We start from the raw sequence: 17444 nt of genomic DNA, 5'->3' as shown, positions 1-17444 counted from the left end.
GGTATGATCAGATTTTTCCAGTTCCCTGTAATTTGAAAATGTAGTGCTTGAACAAAAAAAGTAATTGTAATTTCCTTCAGAGGGGAAAACCCTCCTCTGTCTTCAGTTCTGTTTTAGTCACAGTCTAAAGTCACAGATACATTATTATTTATTTAAGATGTTCTTCATTAATTTTGTGGTGATTTCAGTAGAATTACTTGAAATTGCATGATCTTTATCATAAACTGTTTGGAAGGTATTGAGCCATTATTGCTCTGTTTCTGTCTCTTTGTGAGTCCATGGGAGCTCACTGCACAGGTCCTCCAGTCCTTTTGGGATATACTTAGGGGATTTTCTTCTGATGCTTTGCTATAAAAGTCTGCTAGCACTTAAGGGGGGGAAAAGGTGGAGCTGGAGCAATTACTCCTCCAAATCTGTCTTTCCAAAATTTTTGATGTTCAAGTTGATTTGATGGAAGAATTTACAATATTTCCAGTTTCTTCTTTGTTGCATATTGTATTGCAGGAGTGTCAGTCTGGTTTGGTAGAGCCAGCAGTTAAAATTGTCTCTAGGACCTTTGAGGAAAAGGACTGTGTGTTGTCTCCCTGTTCACAGACATGCCTCCCAGACACCCTACCCAATGTGAGAGGTGTGCAGGATGTGAGAGAAATCCACAAAATTGTGTGTAGTGGGGAGGGCAGGTAGAAATGATGTCTGTAGCTGAGGAGCTTGGGCAGTGTCAGATAAAATTGCAGGAGCCCTGCTGAAGGCAGAGATAGGTTTTGGTTGTGTAGGTACCGGGCACAGGGTGCTGTCACTGCTTAAAGGCTACATCTGGTCAAAGTAGGGAAGAGCAAGGTCACAGCACAGATCAAGTGTTCTGCAGTTTGCAGGAACACCACCTGAGTCAGGAACACCCTTAAACTGAGACCAGAAGCAGAGAAAGTATCACCTGTGCTCTGCCCCATGTACACCAGTAGAGCATGGAGCAGCCAGACCACTGGCAGACCTGGCAGGATGTTCTGGAGGTGACCTGGGGACTAGGGCTGACTCTGAGCCGTGTTTCAGTGGGGACAGTACAAGTGCCACCTGAGACTGGTCTGCAGAGTTTGTCTGGCTGCTTCAGATAGACTTGAATTTCATTAGAACAGGGGGTTTTATGTCTCTCTACACATTGTCTATATTCTGACAGGTATTTCTGCCTGCCTGAGTCAATACACTTGAAGTATTGGCTGCAGAGCATTGCATCAGTAAGTTGCAAGGGGCATTTCTTCTACAATGTGAGAACTGGGTCATCATCTTTTGTGTTAACTTTTTTTGCTGGTGTCACATAAAGCAAAATGGGAAGTGATGATTGATTTGAATACACTCAGGATGATGTCTTGGGTGTCTGAGGGCTGCTAAGCCTGTGGTGATGGACAAGGCTGAAGAGTTAATAGGAGTGTTTTCCATAGGAGACACTTCTTGCACATGTTACTGGATTGAAGAAGGTAAATCCAGAGGATGTTTTTTTGGCAAGTAATGCAGTAACAGGCACTCTGTCTGGAATACTCATCATAGGCAATTAATTTTATTTTATTGTACGGATTGATCTCATGGGCTCTGTTTAGAGTTCAAGTTCAGCTGTTGCTTGAACTTGGCCTGAATTGGGGAAACTGCAATGAGCTCTGGCATCCTGGCTGGTCTGCTGAAATATTTCATTTTAGATAGGGATAAAGCCTTCTCATAGCTTCAGATTTTTTTGTTTCATTATGCAGCATATTGCAGAGGGTTCTAAATGTTGTTCAGTAGTTTAATTGGGAAGCAATTTAGTGGAAATTCATGATCCCATTCAAACTGTGTTAAAAGCTCTGGAATATGAAGAACAAGTGACCATGTTGCATGGTCACTTGCCTGTGTGCAGTAAGAGGGCAATATCAGCAGTGTTGTAATGTACATATGCTCTGAATAAAAGAAAACAACCAAGCAAACTTCTTGCTCTTTTGTCTCTGCCCAAGGATTTAAAAGCACTACATGCTGTTTGTTGAGGGATTGCTTGGTTTTTTTTTTACTTATTTTCATGAAGAGCATGCACTGTTGGCTTTCAGGGGATCTACTGGAGTTGGGTGATGTTCTCGTACCAGCACTCAGTCCTGTGGTAATTGGTAACAGAATTAGCTCAGACTGAAAAGTCGTAACTTATTTTTGTTTTGAAGATTTCTTCCTCTCCAGTAGTACTACTAGCTTTGTTTCTGTGTCTTGAACTAGTTGTTTACACAGTAGCTTGTCTTATTTGCTTCATCTTCCAGAGGATAATTTTAAATACAACACCTTGCCCTTAGCAGTTGTTGTTTGGTAATGTTTCACACCTATACTGTGGCAGCATATTTGCCTCCTTTCTTTGAATGAGATACAGAAAGTCATAGAGCCTCCTGAGCTAGTGCTGTTCATTGCATTTTATTTATTTTATTTTATAAACTGTGTCCTGAAAGCATATTAATACATGTTCTTTCCTTTTCTTCCTCAGATAAACTTCTAGTCTTTACTGTAGCAACTAAAGAAACTGATGGCTTTCACCGTTTCATGCGAACTGCAAAGCATTTCAACTACACAGTAAAGGTATTGTGGGTTTTGTACCAATTATTTGTGCTGTCCATCCATGCTCTAAAACAGAACCAGTAAATGGTAGCTGACCTGGCCTTAGCTTCATTGTGGGCTGGGACAGAGGGAAACAGCAGCAGAGCTGGGGGCAGGAAGGGCACTTGCTGCTCTCCCTGTTGCTTTCCTGCTGATGCCCCTCTGAACCACCATGGGAGGGAGGTGCTTCCCCTGCCTCAGGAGCTGCTTTAGAGGTTTGTAGCTATCATGGTCAGCATCATGCTCACTCACAGGCTCTGTCATGTTTCATCACAGAGCCTCGGTTTTCAGTGTGGCTGCTTTTGTTTGTATGAAGGATTCTGGGAGCTGTACTGCACTCAGGGGCTTTGGATCTCTTTCCTTCAGCAAGGCTGGAACACTGCTGCAAGGGAGGAGGGAGGGTCACAACTGAAAATTTCTGTGTTTCCCAGGAACCTGTAATTTCTGCAAGGACAGTGTGTTTCTATCATTCTTGCCAGCCTTTTCTGCCTTGCTCTGTGCCTCTTTATGTCACGTACTAAGGTTGGCCTCTGCATGACCTTGGGAAAAAGGGAGGGCATTAACCTTCTAAACTTTCCCCACAAATTGGTTCTGCCAAGAGAAAATCCAGGAATTCAGATACTGTTATGAATTTTTTCTACTGACTTACCACAGTGCCTGCACTAAAAATAGGAAATTATTTGGGTCTTTGACTTCTAGGACTGAATTTAGAGGACTGGGAGAACCTTTCCTAATATGATAAAGCTGTACTAGAGTACCTGAGAAGCCTGAGCTCAGGATACATTTTTTGCTTTGCAGATTTGTCCAAAACATCATGCAAGGTAGTTCTTCTAGGCTTTATATGTTCCAAAAACACTATGTTCAAAACATGCAAAAGCTTTTTCCTTTTTTGACATATAATCTGCTATAGTGCTTGGCTGGGGAGAAGTTCAATGTTTAACTGAGTTTTAGCAGTGAGCTGTTTACTGGGAAACCTATCCATCCCTTTTTTGTACAAAAAGCTTGCAATTTGAATTAGTTATACTCTGATCCATCAAGGTCTTTTGTGCCTCCTATTCCTAAAAGGATGTTACTGAATTTTAAAGGTATCATTCAGAATGCTTTTCTAACACAAATTTTGAAACAATCCCTAGCTTTTTTTTTTTTTTTTTTTTTTTTTTGAAAGAGACACATTTCAGTAAATGGCAGTAGCAGGCAACTGCTTGATTCTTATTTGGTTAAGAAATGTCTCTCTCATGGTTTTGCAGTGATGTCATTGCACTGAATGTTGCTTCAGACATGGAAAACTCACGGTGCTGGAAGTGCTGGCTTGCTATGCTTTAATGTGTTGCTTCTGCTTTAGCATCTGTTTTCAATAAGAGTTTGCTTTTAAAAAGCCTCATGGGTTTGGATACTAGCAAAAAGTGGGGGTTTTTTTCCATCTTATTGCAGGTTCTTGGAAAAGGTGAAGAATGGAAAGGTGGTGAGCTGCCCAACTCTATTGGCGGGGGGCAGAAAGTTCGACTGCTGAAGGAAGGCATTGAAAGCTATGCTGATCAAGAGGACTTGGTTGTTCTGTTTGTTGAATGGTGAGCAAACCTGGCTTCTTGTCTTTGTTTTAGTTTGGGCAGACATGCTAAGGTAGCTGCTGTGACATGCTGAAAGTTGCACCATGCTTTTGTTCTTCACTGTTTTATTTGAGAGGGTTTGTGTCTTTTTCTTCATTCATAAAAATAGTAGATGGCTTTTTGGAGCAATCATTACTTTTTCACAGATTTACAGATGTAAGAGTTGTTCATAGTTCCGCTGCCTCGAGGGGGTAAAAAAATGTTGCTGGGAGCTGACAGGCTTTTAGGCAAGCATTTGTCCTCTCCCTTTTCAGCTGCAGTGACAGCAGGATGTGGCTGCAGGCTGGGAGTGTGGATGGGAGGGGGAGCAAAAGCAGCTCCAGAAATAAAGTGTCCAGTAGGGACTAGAGGCATAATCTTGTTCCATGAAGTAAGGGATATGGAGGAAGCTGGAAAATGGCTCCCTGAGGAAAGCATTTAACAGTGTTAGAGAACCTGAGTTAAAGAACAAGAGTCTTGGTGTCAGATGTAGCCTGGTGCCTCTGCTATCTGTGTGATGGAAGGATGGAGAGACAGTACTGCTGCAGGTGCCAGATTATAGCTCATAGCACAGCTATGCTTGAACATCCTTCCTGGAGGCCAGAGAGGCTTCTCCCTGTCACAGAAAGCACAGAGCTCAAATGTGTTCCAATCACACTTTCTCTATTGTTTTTTTCTCTGCATTTTCTCTTCCTCTTCTTTTCCCCCTATGACAACAGCATGATCAGAGTAGCTCAGAATCCAGCTTGCAGTGGAAACCAGGCTCTTCCACACTAGCGTTAACCAGAGCAGGGTCACAGCTCTGAAATAATCACTGCGAGGAAAGCGTGGGACCAGGTCTGGAATCAGGAACAGGAAGCTCCTGTTGCTGACAGGCAGCCCTGGGGAGATGTGGCTGTGAGCTTGGACAGAGTCATGTATGAGTTCACCCATGCTGCTGTTACCACGGCATGCTGGAATGTCTGTTCCAGAATTCTCTTTCAGCTTTTAACCTGCTTTATTTATTTAAAATTTGGCAGTTGAAGAAATTAGGGACACTTTTTCAAGACAGAGTTTGCACAGCAGACATCATCACAAGGCAAAGTGGCTGAACACTGGCATTTTATGGAAAGTTTATTTATTGATTTGTGTAAGTTAACACTTTAGGAAAGTTGGTTCAAATCCATTATTTAATTTTCTGTTCCAGTTCTACTTCTTATGATGAATAAAAGAAATACCTAGAAGACAAAAAAACTAAATCATTGTCACTAATTTATAAATAAGCATTATAAAGTATGCTTATTATACTGAATATTTTTTGTCTGCTTATGTCTGTAAAAGTTACCTAGTTTGGTGGTGCACATACAGTTTTTGAATTTCTTTTCTTATTGACTTAGCAAATGCAAAATTGAACAAGTGGAAAAAGAATCTTTCTAAAAGTACATACATTATATGTTTGTTTGTGGTGCTGTCCTAATAATCACGCAAGAACTGAAAATATTAAAGGTTAATTTCAAAGATTTTGTTCTGTGCTAAAGCTCAGATGACTCAAACGTTTCTCAAATGTTTTCTACTTCTATTGAATCTTTGTTTCTGAATTTCTTATCCTAATTCATAACTATTTTCTTCCTATGTGATAAAATGTGCACATTTATTATCATATTGGTACAAAGGTCTAGCTCAAATGTATCTCCATCATAATTTACTCTCTGGAGGGACAGGCTATTTGCTGGCATGGGTGAGAGAATAGAGAATCATATGTGTCAAAGTGCAAAAGCCATTATCTTTCTTCCCATGAAAAATCACAGGATTTAAGGCCTCACAAGTTCCTGAGGTCTGAAATCCCAAGTATATATTTATTCAGAGCTGGTGGAAAGGATTCCAGAAAGGAGAGAAAAAAACAGTTTGCTGATTCTAGCATTATATTTTAATTTAAATGAGCTTTTTCATTTCCAGTAATCCTGGTTTGCAACTGAAGCACTGATCAATGTAGCAGTAAGTTTGGAAAAGACAAATGTCATGAACTTCCTTTCTTCTTCAAATGTTTTTTATTATATTCATTGTGAAGCATTTGGAATATTAATCTTGGGGGTGGGGAAAGGAAATGTCTGGTTTGCTTACTGTAACTAGGCAAGTAATTTCTAGGGAACTGTTTACTTAACTAACTTAGTTTCATGGTTTGTTGTTTTGTTTTTTCTCAGCAGTTTGTTATATGGCTCAGAATTCTGGAAATAATTTGAGCTTCTTTTGTGGACAGCTTGTGCCTATGTGTAGATAGCAAAATTCCTGCAGATGGAACACTATTTAAATTAGGCTTGCTTTTGCTCAAGCTAACTTCTGGTTTATTTTGGACCACTTCAGATTGAACTGGCTAATGGCCAGTGTAGACTGGATAAATTGGTTGGTGCTGTGACTGTTCATCCAGGGCTCCCACAGACATCTCTTTGTATCGTGAAAGAATTTTGAAGCTTCTCAGTTTGTTGTTTGTTTTGTTGTATTTTTTTTAGCATTCATCAGAAACTAAGGGATAATTATATTTTTTATAAATTATTAACCATTTTCTATGTCTCTCAAAATGGTTAAGGTGTGATCCTGGTGGGGACACAGTGTAAGTGACAAAATAGTTTTGTGTCTGCTTTGTGACACTGCTAGTCACTAGTAGGCTCTCTCTCACTTGTATTTTGAGCTCTTTCCCTGCAGCTCCAATAGTAGCAAGTTCTCACTGCTGAAGTTGTGGATGCAAAAATTGCATGGTCAGTTTTAGAGCACCTGAGTCTCTGCTGCTGTTTCCCTGTGCTGCTGGGAGAGCAGGGTGCATAGCCAGGATGTTTTGTTCCTGCAGAAGAGAGGGAGGAAGGGCTGGATTCCAGTTCCAAGCATCTGCCATCTGGGAGCTTCAGGAAATGGGATTAGGTTGTGGAAAATTTCTGGGTTGGTGGGGTTTTTTGGGTTTGTGTTTTGGTTTTTTCTTTGTTTTTTTTTTTTTTTTCTTTCTTGCTTGTTTTTCTTTTCTTCTTGCTTTTGCTTAATTGGAAGGATTTATGAAGAATAAATAAAAGAGTATCTGAGCTGTTACTGATTGCCAAGGAAGACTGCTTTTTCCTGGATATGTCCACACTCTTTTTCCCTGTCAGATTTTGAAATGCTTTATTTAAAGTAAGTCATTGTGTCAACCCTAATAACAGTATAAACTCAAGGATGGGACTTGTTTTGTGATGGTCTTAGCAGTTTAGACCTGAAGTGAATCCCCCCTTCCAGCAGGAGGTGAGATCTGAATAGGCTGAATGTAATCTGACAAAGCAGGTAAACAAGGAAAATTATACATTTACAGGTGTTGGGAAGTTTTCCTTTTGCATGGACAGAAAATTCATAAAGCAGCTGATGAGGATCCTGTCAGCAAGAGGTGGAAGGCTGGTGGAGGTCCTGCCCAGGAAGAGGTGTGGTGGCAGTAAGTCACCTCTTGGCAAAGCAGAGGGCCTTGGCCATTAATGGCAAGTGTAGGTTCCTGCTGGGTTAACAGAGCTCCATAATATCCATTGCAGTTTAGCAGCTCAGCTCTGGGTTTAGGATTATAAACTGTGCTTTTTTTATAACTGTGTAATAAGTAGCATATCCCTTTCACAAGCAGAGCCTGTGTCTGGCCCAGCATGTTGCTCAATTTTGGCTTTCTTTCACAGAATGACAGTCCTTGGAAGCAATGTTCTTGGTTCCTTCCTGCAGCTGGAAGTCCTAGCAGCAGCACTGCCCTGGTCATGGAGGAGAGGCACAGCCTGCCATGAGCTATTAAGTTAAAGCCTCAAACAGATCTCTTTTTGTCTGTCTTCAACGTGTCTCCTGTTTCTTGTGTGTTCTACAGGCTCCTTCTGGCTTTGAGTCGGTCTACAGAAATTGAATGGAAAAGAGAGTGAAGTGTATTCCTGTAAATTTGGGCTGAAACAGGCATTTTTTGTGAAACTGGGGAAGGTCCAAAATGTACCATTTCTTTCATGCATTCTTCTGCCAAAGTTGCAGAAAAACATAACAGAGTGTTCAGAAAACCACTTACTTATATAGACTACATAACACACTTCCTCTCCAGGGCTCATAGTTTGCTTTGTGGTGAAAATCTTTTTTTTTTTACATTTGTAAGCCAGCTGTTGTTCAGTTCTCTTAGGCCAATTTCATTAAATCCTCTTTGAAGAAAAAACATCTTGAATAATTTCAGAACTGTAATAAGGTAATAACTTTATTTAACAACTGTAATAAAGGAATACCATAAGTCAGTAATAGTTGTCTGTTGGCACTATAGCTGGGTAATCCAGTGCAATGCAAAATGTTCTGTGTGCTGCAAGTGGGGGTACTGCTGTCCTAGTTAGCCCAGCTAAAAGGCTTTGCAAGAAAAGTCTTGGTCAAGGTTAGACCTTGGTTTTTGGTAGCTCTACTGTTCCTTTGCCTGTTGTCAGGGCTGGTGATTTTTAATTTCTAAGGTACATGTGTACAGTAAGAATATTCCTATGTTCATATGAGGAAACTGCAAGGCTGGGATGCTGCCATTAAAACTTTTTGCTGCTTCAGGCAGAGACTAATCTATGATTTAAATTTCACTGAGACATTTCTTCATGCTGTGAAGTGAACCTTGAAGTGGGAGGCATTGGCACAGGTCATCCAGAGCAGCTGTGGATGCCAATCCCTGGCAAATTCTGAATTCCAGGCCAGTTTGGATGGGGTTTTGGGCAGACTGGTCTAGTGTGTGGCATCCCTTGGTGGGGGGATTGGTTTGTTTGCTTGGTTGTGTTCCCAGTTCCCTGTGCCCAGCAGGCATTGATTTAGATTTGGTTCAGCCACAAGAAACCACCAGGCTTGGGAGGCTCCATTCTTCCAGGACCTTGGCCAAACCCAGGCAGGTTTTGTTCTGGTTTGGCACCCTGTTGACCTTTGCTGTGTGTAACAGCCAAAGATGAGCCCTCCACCTTTGGGCCTTTATCCTCAGTGGGAATTGTCCTTCAAAGGCAGGTAAAGTTTTTCATCAATAGATACTGTGATGCTTTGAGCCTTTTAAGTCTTTGGCACATTAAAGAGGCTGAAGGAGAAATGTATGCCTTGTCAGGATGCAATACACTTTTTAGGGGCAACTAAACTTCATTGAAATCTAAGTACATTCTTGATAAGATTTTTTTAGAAGAGTCAGTGCTGTTGTGCTTAGGAATAAGATCATCTAGATTTTCCTAGGGAAGGTCATCTAAGTCATCTTCCAGTCCTATTTTTCATCTGTTAAAGTTTGGTATTTTTAATTGTTGTTCTTAAAAGCCCAAGCAAAATACCTAAAATAGGAAAATCAATTTCAGATAAAGGAAGTGTGAAGAGAAAAGGATGTCCAAAATGTGGAAGACTAAAAAGCAGAAGGGGAAACTACTTTGGATAAATAGCACTGATTGCAGTTTCTCTCCTAAAAGGGAATTTTTTCATGGTGGTTAAATATAATTTGAGGCATTTTTCAGAATGAAAGGGCTGTTTGATTTTTAGATTTGAATAGTCCAATGACTTGTTTTGAACACAGAAACATTAGAATGAAACTAACCTAGCAGATGTATTTTCTTTCCTTTCAAGCTATGATGTTATCTTTGCCGGGGGCCCTGAAGAACTGCTGAAGAAATTTCAGGAAACTAATCACAAAGTGGTGTTTGCAGCAGATGGACTCATTTGGCCAGATAAAAGGCTGGCTGACAAATATCCTGTTGTCCGGAGTGGAAAACGATTCCTGAACTCAGGAGGCAAGTGGGGTCCTCAAACACTTGAATGTGAACATGACCCATCTCTGTTATCTGTTCTTCTCTGCACTTGTTGCTTGTGGAGCCGGTCCTGAGTTACCCAAGTATAAAACTGATGGCTGCATACACTGTTTCCTTCCTCCCCACCTGAACAGCCCCTCTTCTGTGCTCAGGCATAGTTTGCATTCAAATTTGCACAGTGTGTGTTTGGCAATAATTTGTAAAAAGCAGATAAATATAGTCAGGGTCTAGCAAGCAGCTGTGTGTGGCAGCTCAGTGCTGTGCAAGGATGAGCCCACTGCTTCAGAAACAACACAATGCACAAGCCCAGCCAAAGCAGCACCTGCTATTTATAGGCACAGTTTAGCCTGGTCACAGAATTCCTGAGCTCAGCTGCCTGCTTCCTGGAGATCTCTGCACACAGGGTGGATGTGCTGGCAGCTCTGCCTGGCCTGTCAGTGTGGCTTACTGCTCCTTCTAAAAGGAGTGGGAGCTACTCCCTGTAATGTCAATGATGGATGGATTCTGGAATCTCCTTTAAATGCCAGCTTTACTAATAATTTTACACTTGATTAATATATGCACTGATACAAATACTGTGCTGTGTAGAAGCTATTGAGTGTGTTTGGGGCACTACTTCAGTGTGCAGATCTGGGAGTGTCCTTGTTTCTTTCCCCCACCTATCTGTCCTCTCTTTTTTTTTTTTTTGTGTATATTGGTTTTGAGTTGAATTCTCATTGTATTTCTGGCAGTATTACATTGAGGCATGTCTGCCAGTAAGAAGTGATTGATGAAAATGAAAATTTTTCCACAGATGGGCTTCTTGGGAAAGGAATAGTGTGATATCATGCTTTGGCGTTCTCAGAACCATCCTGGGCAGATCTGATTTATTTTTTTCCTTAAAATACCATTAGTATAAAAATAGCCATTAATTATTAACTTTTTGAAACAGACCTGTTACATACCTCAGGAAGAAGATTAGATTTTGAGCCAAATTGCATAAAATTCATACCCTTTTTTACTGGCACTGCTCAGAATGAAGTCCCTGGTTGGTGGACAGTGTTGGCAGGGTGCTGCTTTTTATGGAAATAACCTGTGTGTGTGATGTTGCAGGATTTATTGGTTATGCTCCATACATAAATCGTATTGTGCAGCAGTGGAATCTGCAGGATAATGATGATGACCAGCTGTTTTACACCAAAATCTATGTTGACCCATTGGCAAGGGTAGGTAGTAACTTGCTTTCTCTTTTCTTTCTGCTTGAAATAACATGCTGCTCCTCATAAAACACCGGGAGATGAAAAGCCAAGGAATGCTGTCTCTTTATCCTGAAGTGCCAGGCTGACAGCTGTTTGTTCTCCTGAGATTCCTACTGCTGGAATGATGAACAGGCTCCCAAAGGGTCGTGACTTGATCTATTATTTCAGGCTGTCTTCAGACACAGGCAGATTGTGCTTCATTGTTAGAAATAACAGCTCTGAGGTATATGATCAGACACATTTATCTCAATGAGGGTCCCATGTACTTGGCAGTTTGACGGCCAGAGAATGTGGCATTTTTCCAGGGTGTCACTGCACTACTTGCTGATCCAGTGTTTTATATTTTGGCTTGCTGCCATTTCAGATCCTGCCTTCAGCTTTCTCTGCAAACATGTTCAATGAAGCTGCATTGTAAATTTTTAGTGAAGACCTCTCTGTGCCCTCACTTAACAAAGTTCTCTGCTGAGTTGCAGAATTAAAGCATGATAGATGTTAGAGGCGTGTCCCTGATGCTGGAAAAAGGGATAAGGGAAATTAACAATATAGTGATGCAAAAAGACTTTAGAAGCTGATATGGCAGCTTTGAGAAGGATTTTGGTAATTTGTATGCTTAAGGCAGATGCAAAATTTTTGAAATATATATATGTTGTTTCTGGCATAACTTAATGGAAAATCCGGTCTGTTTGGATACAGGTTCAGAAATAGATAATATTTCTGTTGGAAGGGACCTACAGTGATCATCTAGTCCAACAGGCTGGCCAATATGGGTCTGACCAAAAGCTAAAGTGTGTTACTGAGGCCATTGCCCAAAGGCTTCTTAAGCATTTGACAGACTGGAGGTATTGACAACCTCTCTAGGAACTGATGCAGGGTTTGACCACCCTGTTCATAAAGAAATGTTTCCTAATGTCCATTCTGACATGCTTCATGTCCATGATTCCCTGGTGCAGCTTGGGAGCATTCCCTCAGCACCTCCCTCTCCCCATCCCCTCCTCAGGAAGCTGTAGGGAGCACGGAGGTGCCTCCTCAGCCTGCTCCTCTAAACCAGGCAAAGCTCAGCTGCTCCTCCCAGGAAATTCCAGCCTTCTTGAATTGCTTATATGCAAGTTAAGTCATTGCCAGGTAGGCAATTGAAGAGACAGGCTGTAGAAATATTACAGCTGATTCTGCATCCAAGTCAGAAGTAACATAATTAGTTGTCTAAATGGATTTTCTTCTAGACCAAAACTGTGTGTCTGTGCAGAGCACTGCTGCACCATGATTGAAAACACTTCCATGGTGCTCACTGTGCATCACCACAGATTATTTGCATAGTAATAATGTGCTCAGTGCTGTAGAATGTGTAAGAGAATCTTGGAAGATCAAAACCAAGGATGTCATCTGTATAGGGGTATTTTAGATGTATTTAGATGTATTTCAGATGTTACATACTTGAATCAACATTTTAAAAATGGTAAAGCATGGTATTTAAAGTAAGCTAGGATTAGTAATACAACATTAGGAACATGTTTTAAAACCACCAATATTTTCTATTCTGACATGATACTTAAAATTGACTTTTATATTTTTGGATTCTGAAACACAGCATGTTTTCTTTCTTGGCCAAGAATTATTTTTATTTTTTTTTTAAGACACAAATTTTCTTTGGCTTCTATTGCTGAATTGCAGTTCCTGTGGAGAATTAAGATCTTTATCCTTCAAGCTTAAAGTTTCTGCATATGCAAAGCTGGTTGCTATAGAACTGCACAACTTGGGAATACAGAAAAATGTAGCAATGTAAAGAACACACAGAGTCATTTTCCCTGATTCCTTGCTGCCACTGTGGTATAATTGCAATGTTACCATAAAAACATTGGCTTTTAGAACGCCTCAACAGCTTTGGTACTTTGATTTCAGGAGCGCATTAACATTACTTTGGACCACAAATGTGCAATTTTCCAGACCCTAAATGGAGCTGTTGGTAAGTGTATGATTTGCACATTGTGTGTTTCATTAACTGTTGTTAACACTTCTTTTTTTTGCTTAACCATGAATGTAGTTCTTTAAACATGTCCTTATTTTAAGGAAGTGTTTGGATGGATAAACCTGATCACTATTACAAGTCTTTTGGGTTGATTATTAATTGAATTCTCTCATTGATAAAATAGTTGATTTAAAATAGAAAAAAAAAGTAAATAAATGAAGTTGGCAGTAAATACAGAGTTAAGGATTATTTTTCCATTTACCTTTCCAAAACTTAATTACAGGAGTAGGATTAGTAAGTAAAATTGCATTTTAGATCTTCTCAAGCAAATGGCTGTACATAATGAAGTATAATATAAAAGAATGTAGAATTTCCTTTATTTAACTGTCATGAATTAAGTGGAAAAATGCATCTGTGCAAACTTCCTTTCTTATATCTGACTTTCAAATTTGGAACAATGATTTGTAGTCAGATCATGTCTGAAATAACTGATTTCTCTATAAATAACATTTGCACTAAATTATAATTATTTTTAAAGCAGATTTTATTCCAATACTGAAGCTACCAATTAAAAAATATGAAGTTTGACCTTATTTATCATAGGGAGCTTAGAATTTAAGATCTATTTTAAGAAAGTGAACAAAGGCTTCTAAATAAATAATACTGACAATGAATGATAGCAACAGCAAGGTATATTGTATCAGCAAGGACTTTAATAACTCTGAAATGTTAGCTTTTATTTATGAACTTACTGTAACTGTTTTGTTGATTTGCAGATGAAGTCCTTTTGAAATTTGAAGAAGGAAAAGTAAGAGCAAGGAATTCAGTGTATGACACCCTACCAGTCACAATTCATGGAAATGGTCCAACTAAAGTGAGTGAGAGTTTGGGTTTATTTTCATGTAAATGAACCAAAAACATCAATGATGGCAAAAAATTCAATGGCAGAAGAGTATGAAACAGTCATAGCATACCACCAGGGCACATTTCCATTTAATGTTATTAGGGTTTAATCTGCTAGTTTATTTGTTAACTAGAGAAAACCTTTTGCCTAATACATTATTGTCCTTTTAATTCTATCCTGGGTTTAAAACAGAAGAATTTAACCACACTGACAAAGTGATGCATAGCAAGAGTTTCCTCTTTGTTTTTAAAAACAATACAATAATGTATTAGGCAAAACATTTTCTCTAGTTAACATATAAACTAGCATAAAAATAATTCCCAGAATTAACTCCCAATATTTAGAAGATTTTTATTCATAAGATATTTCTGCTTTATACTTAATCATTTCAGTCTGCAGATGAGTAAATTGCATTAGATACACTTCTCGAAATGTGTACTAAATATTTTTTATATTCTGACATGTAATACTTTTATTTTTCCCCTCAAGTGCATGTCATTTTTATGAAATACTCATTTTTGTAGACTTCATGGTACATACATAATCTCTGTTGTGTCAACAAAAGGAATAGGATAGTTTTTACCTGCTATTTTTTGTTTTTCTCGTCAGTTGCCTTTAGTTACAAGTGATTTAATGAGTAAACCTGAATTGTTTGAAAGGTAGAGATCATCCTTTGCCCCTTTCATTAATTTAAATTGCTCATTTATGTACCAGATTCACCTGAATTATTTGGGAAACTATATTCCTAATGCTTGGACACGGGAAACTGGTTGCAATGTTTGTGATTTGGATTTGCTAGACCTGTCAGCAGTAAAGGTAAGAACACTCTGCACTGGAACAAGGCCCTTCTGGGTACAGCTGGGGGGGATGTTCCGTGATTTCTGAGGCCAAGTGGCTACTTCATGCAATATTGTGTTTTATACTTTCAGGAGTATTTTTATGCATGTATTTTAATACAGGTTTGCACAGTATTACTGAAGATGATGCCATCCCCAAAAGCCCTCCAGATCTTCACCTCTGTTCAGTGAGGGTGAATGAGCAATTTCTGAATTGTGCAAGGTTCTAGAGAATAATGAGAATTTTGGAAGAGGTAGAAAAACTAGGTATTTCAGATATTTGGACCTTCAAAACAGTCAATACACATCATTTGAACAGCTTGTGTTGCAAATAGAGTTTAATAGTTAACTAACATGGTTACAATTACTATTTTTGAGATTAAACAATCCAAAACTGCTTTGCCTTGTAGAGGACAATAGACATATTTGTGCTGTATAAGCAAACATTTCTGTAGAAGATCTGATGTAGTTGAGACTGCATTTCAGTAGAGTTTTCAGAATTCTTGTAGGACAAATACTCACATACACATGACATGTGTTTTTATCCAGTGTTTGGCAGCTTTGGCTCTTCCACTCCAAGCATGATGTCTTTAATGTCTCTATAAGTATTGCAGCTTGTACACAGTAAATTTGAGGCAGAGTAAATACTGAGCTTTGCCATATGGAATTGTAAGACTTGGACGAAGAAGTAAATTCTGATTATTCCTAACAGGCTCTTTCCAGCAGATGTTTCATTTCTGTTTGGTATTGAAGATTTGAATGAGAACAGGTCTTGGAAGATTATGCTGAAGACAGCATAAAAGAAATATTGGCTTGTTATCTTTGTAATGAAAGGAAAAAGTGAAAGAATTTCTGGGCCATAAGCAGCTAATAGACTGGAATATAAACTAAAAAAAGTTACTGCTGGAATTTTAATAACTTTCAGATTTGAAATGTCTATGTTTTTAAATTTTATTTTCGCTTTTAAGATAAACATTTGAATGGTATTGTAATTAGATAGTGTTTTCACTCCCATCATAAAGTTTACCTGAGGAAAAGATGTTGTCAAAGATTTTTTTCCAATGGTGTTGGTAATTAAGACATGGTTTTGGTGCAGTTAAATGTTAAAAGGCAGTAAGAGGGATGCAATGATTTACTGGTTAGCTTCCTATAGTTTATGTACATCTACTTGGAATGTGTCTTCTTTATTGTAATGCATTCTTTGGACTTCATGCCTCACTCATTCTGCCAGAAGAAATAATAAGTTTTTTCCTTGGCCTCAGTGGAAATGTTTACTTCAGGCTTTTCTGAGTACCAGCAGTATTTCTTTTTTTGGAATGTGCCCTATCTTCAGGCCAGTCTGGTTGCTACTTAACAAGAAATTTTCAGTGAAAAGAGCAGTTCCTGTTCTGTGCTTCTAATATTCTCTGTATTGTTTTATTTAACTGCCTGCATTCATACATTGATATCTTCTGAGGATTTTGCTAGTTTTTGGGGTTGCCTACAAAGGATCTCAGATATGCAAGGTCTTTTGCTCAATCCTTGTCCCTTTGACAGAAACAGGATGTCCTGGGCTGCAATCATGGCTGAGATGTGGGAAAATTCAGTAGCTGCTCTCTTCTGGTAATGTCAGCAGCCTGTGCCTCCCCCAAGTTAGCCACCTGTTCAGGTAGAAGCAGCATAATGGAAAATGAGTTGAAGAGGGCACCTGGATTCAATAAGTACAAATTTTTGCTACTTATTAAGGCTGTTTTGTTTTCTGAAATCTAAATTTGTTGCCCAATTTAACCTCCCTAGAAATGCTTGTAAATTCTACAGCTTCTTACTGGTGTGGGAACTTTCCAGTGTGGCTGAAAAGGATGACCTCACTCCTCATTTCACTGGCAACTCTTGTGGCAAGAGATCCTGGACTTTGTGCAATTGTATTGAGACATTGTCCTGTGTTTCTTCCAAAAAATTGTCTTACATTAAACTACTGTTTATTAAAAAGTAAAATTTAAAACTCAAATACATTACCTCACTGAAAATGAGAAAATCTATCAAAGAAAATGTAACATCTGTGTGCAGACTGGATATTCCCAAAGTGGTTTTGCTGAGAGGCAACTTTGGATTTCATATATTCAAAATGCTCATTTGTGACCTAGGTTCAGATGATGCAGTGACAACTCTTTGTGGTAAACCAAGGTCTAAATTGATGAGCTCTGCACTTTGAGGAGATGCAGTTTACAGGAATTTTTACTCCTGATTTTTTAAACACCATTTTGCTTTGGTCACACTGAGATTTCAGTGTAGAGCAAGCGGTTCACATTTCAGTGTAATGCAGTGGTGTCAGTAATTCCTCATTGTCCTCATATCCATTGCACATCCAGCCTGAACCTCTTTCCCCTGGGGAATAAGGGGAGAATGACTGAGAATGACTGAAATGCACCAAGTACAATTACTGCTGTAGCTGTGGTAGCACACGTGTGCTCAGCTCAGCCCAGGCAGCTTTCCTTGTCCCTGGCCACAGGTGGGACCAGCTCCTGTGGCTGTGTCACCTCTTCTGGGGCTCCCAGAGAGGGGCACAGGTGGGACCAGCTCCTGTGGCTGTGTGACA

General features: G+C 39.4%; 1 protein-coding gene across 2 annotated transcripts in view; it reads left to right on the top strand.

Moving 5' to 3' along the window:
• The first annotated feature begins 2482 nt into the window (after window positions 1-2482).
• PLOD2 (procollagen-lysine,2-oxoglutarate 5-dioxygenase 2) overlaps window positions 2483-17444 on the top strand; it is a 35121-nt gene continuing 20159 nt past the window's right edge. For both annotated transcript variants that reach the window (XM_033516708.1, XM_033516707.1), the window contains exons 1-7: window positions 2483-2577; window positions 4027-4163; window positions 9747-9910; window positions 11021-11133; window positions 13063-13126; window positions 13906-14003; window positions 14748-14849. In XM_033516708.1, coding sequence (XP_033372599.1) covers window positions 2542-2577; window positions 4027-4163; window positions 9747-9910; window positions 11021-11133; window positions 13063-13126; window positions 13906-14003; window positions 14748-14849 — 714 coding nt within the window. In that variant the 5' untranslated portion in view covers window positions 2483-2541. The remainder of the gene's footprint in view (window positions 2578-4026; window positions 4164-9746; window positions 9911-11020; window positions 11134-13062; window positions 13127-13905; window positions 14004-14747; window positions 14850-17444) is intronic.

The sequence above is a fragment of the Parus major genome, chromosome 9, assembly GCF_001522545.3.
Source record: "Parus major isolate Abel chromosome 9, Parus_major1.1, whole genome shotgun sequence".
Taxonomy (NCBI): domain Eukaryota; kingdom Metazoa; phylum Chordata; class Aves; order Passeriformes; family Paridae; genus Parus; species Parus major.
Note: the sequence above shows the minus strand (reverse complement) of the source record. Positions and strands in the feature narration are given on the sequence as shown.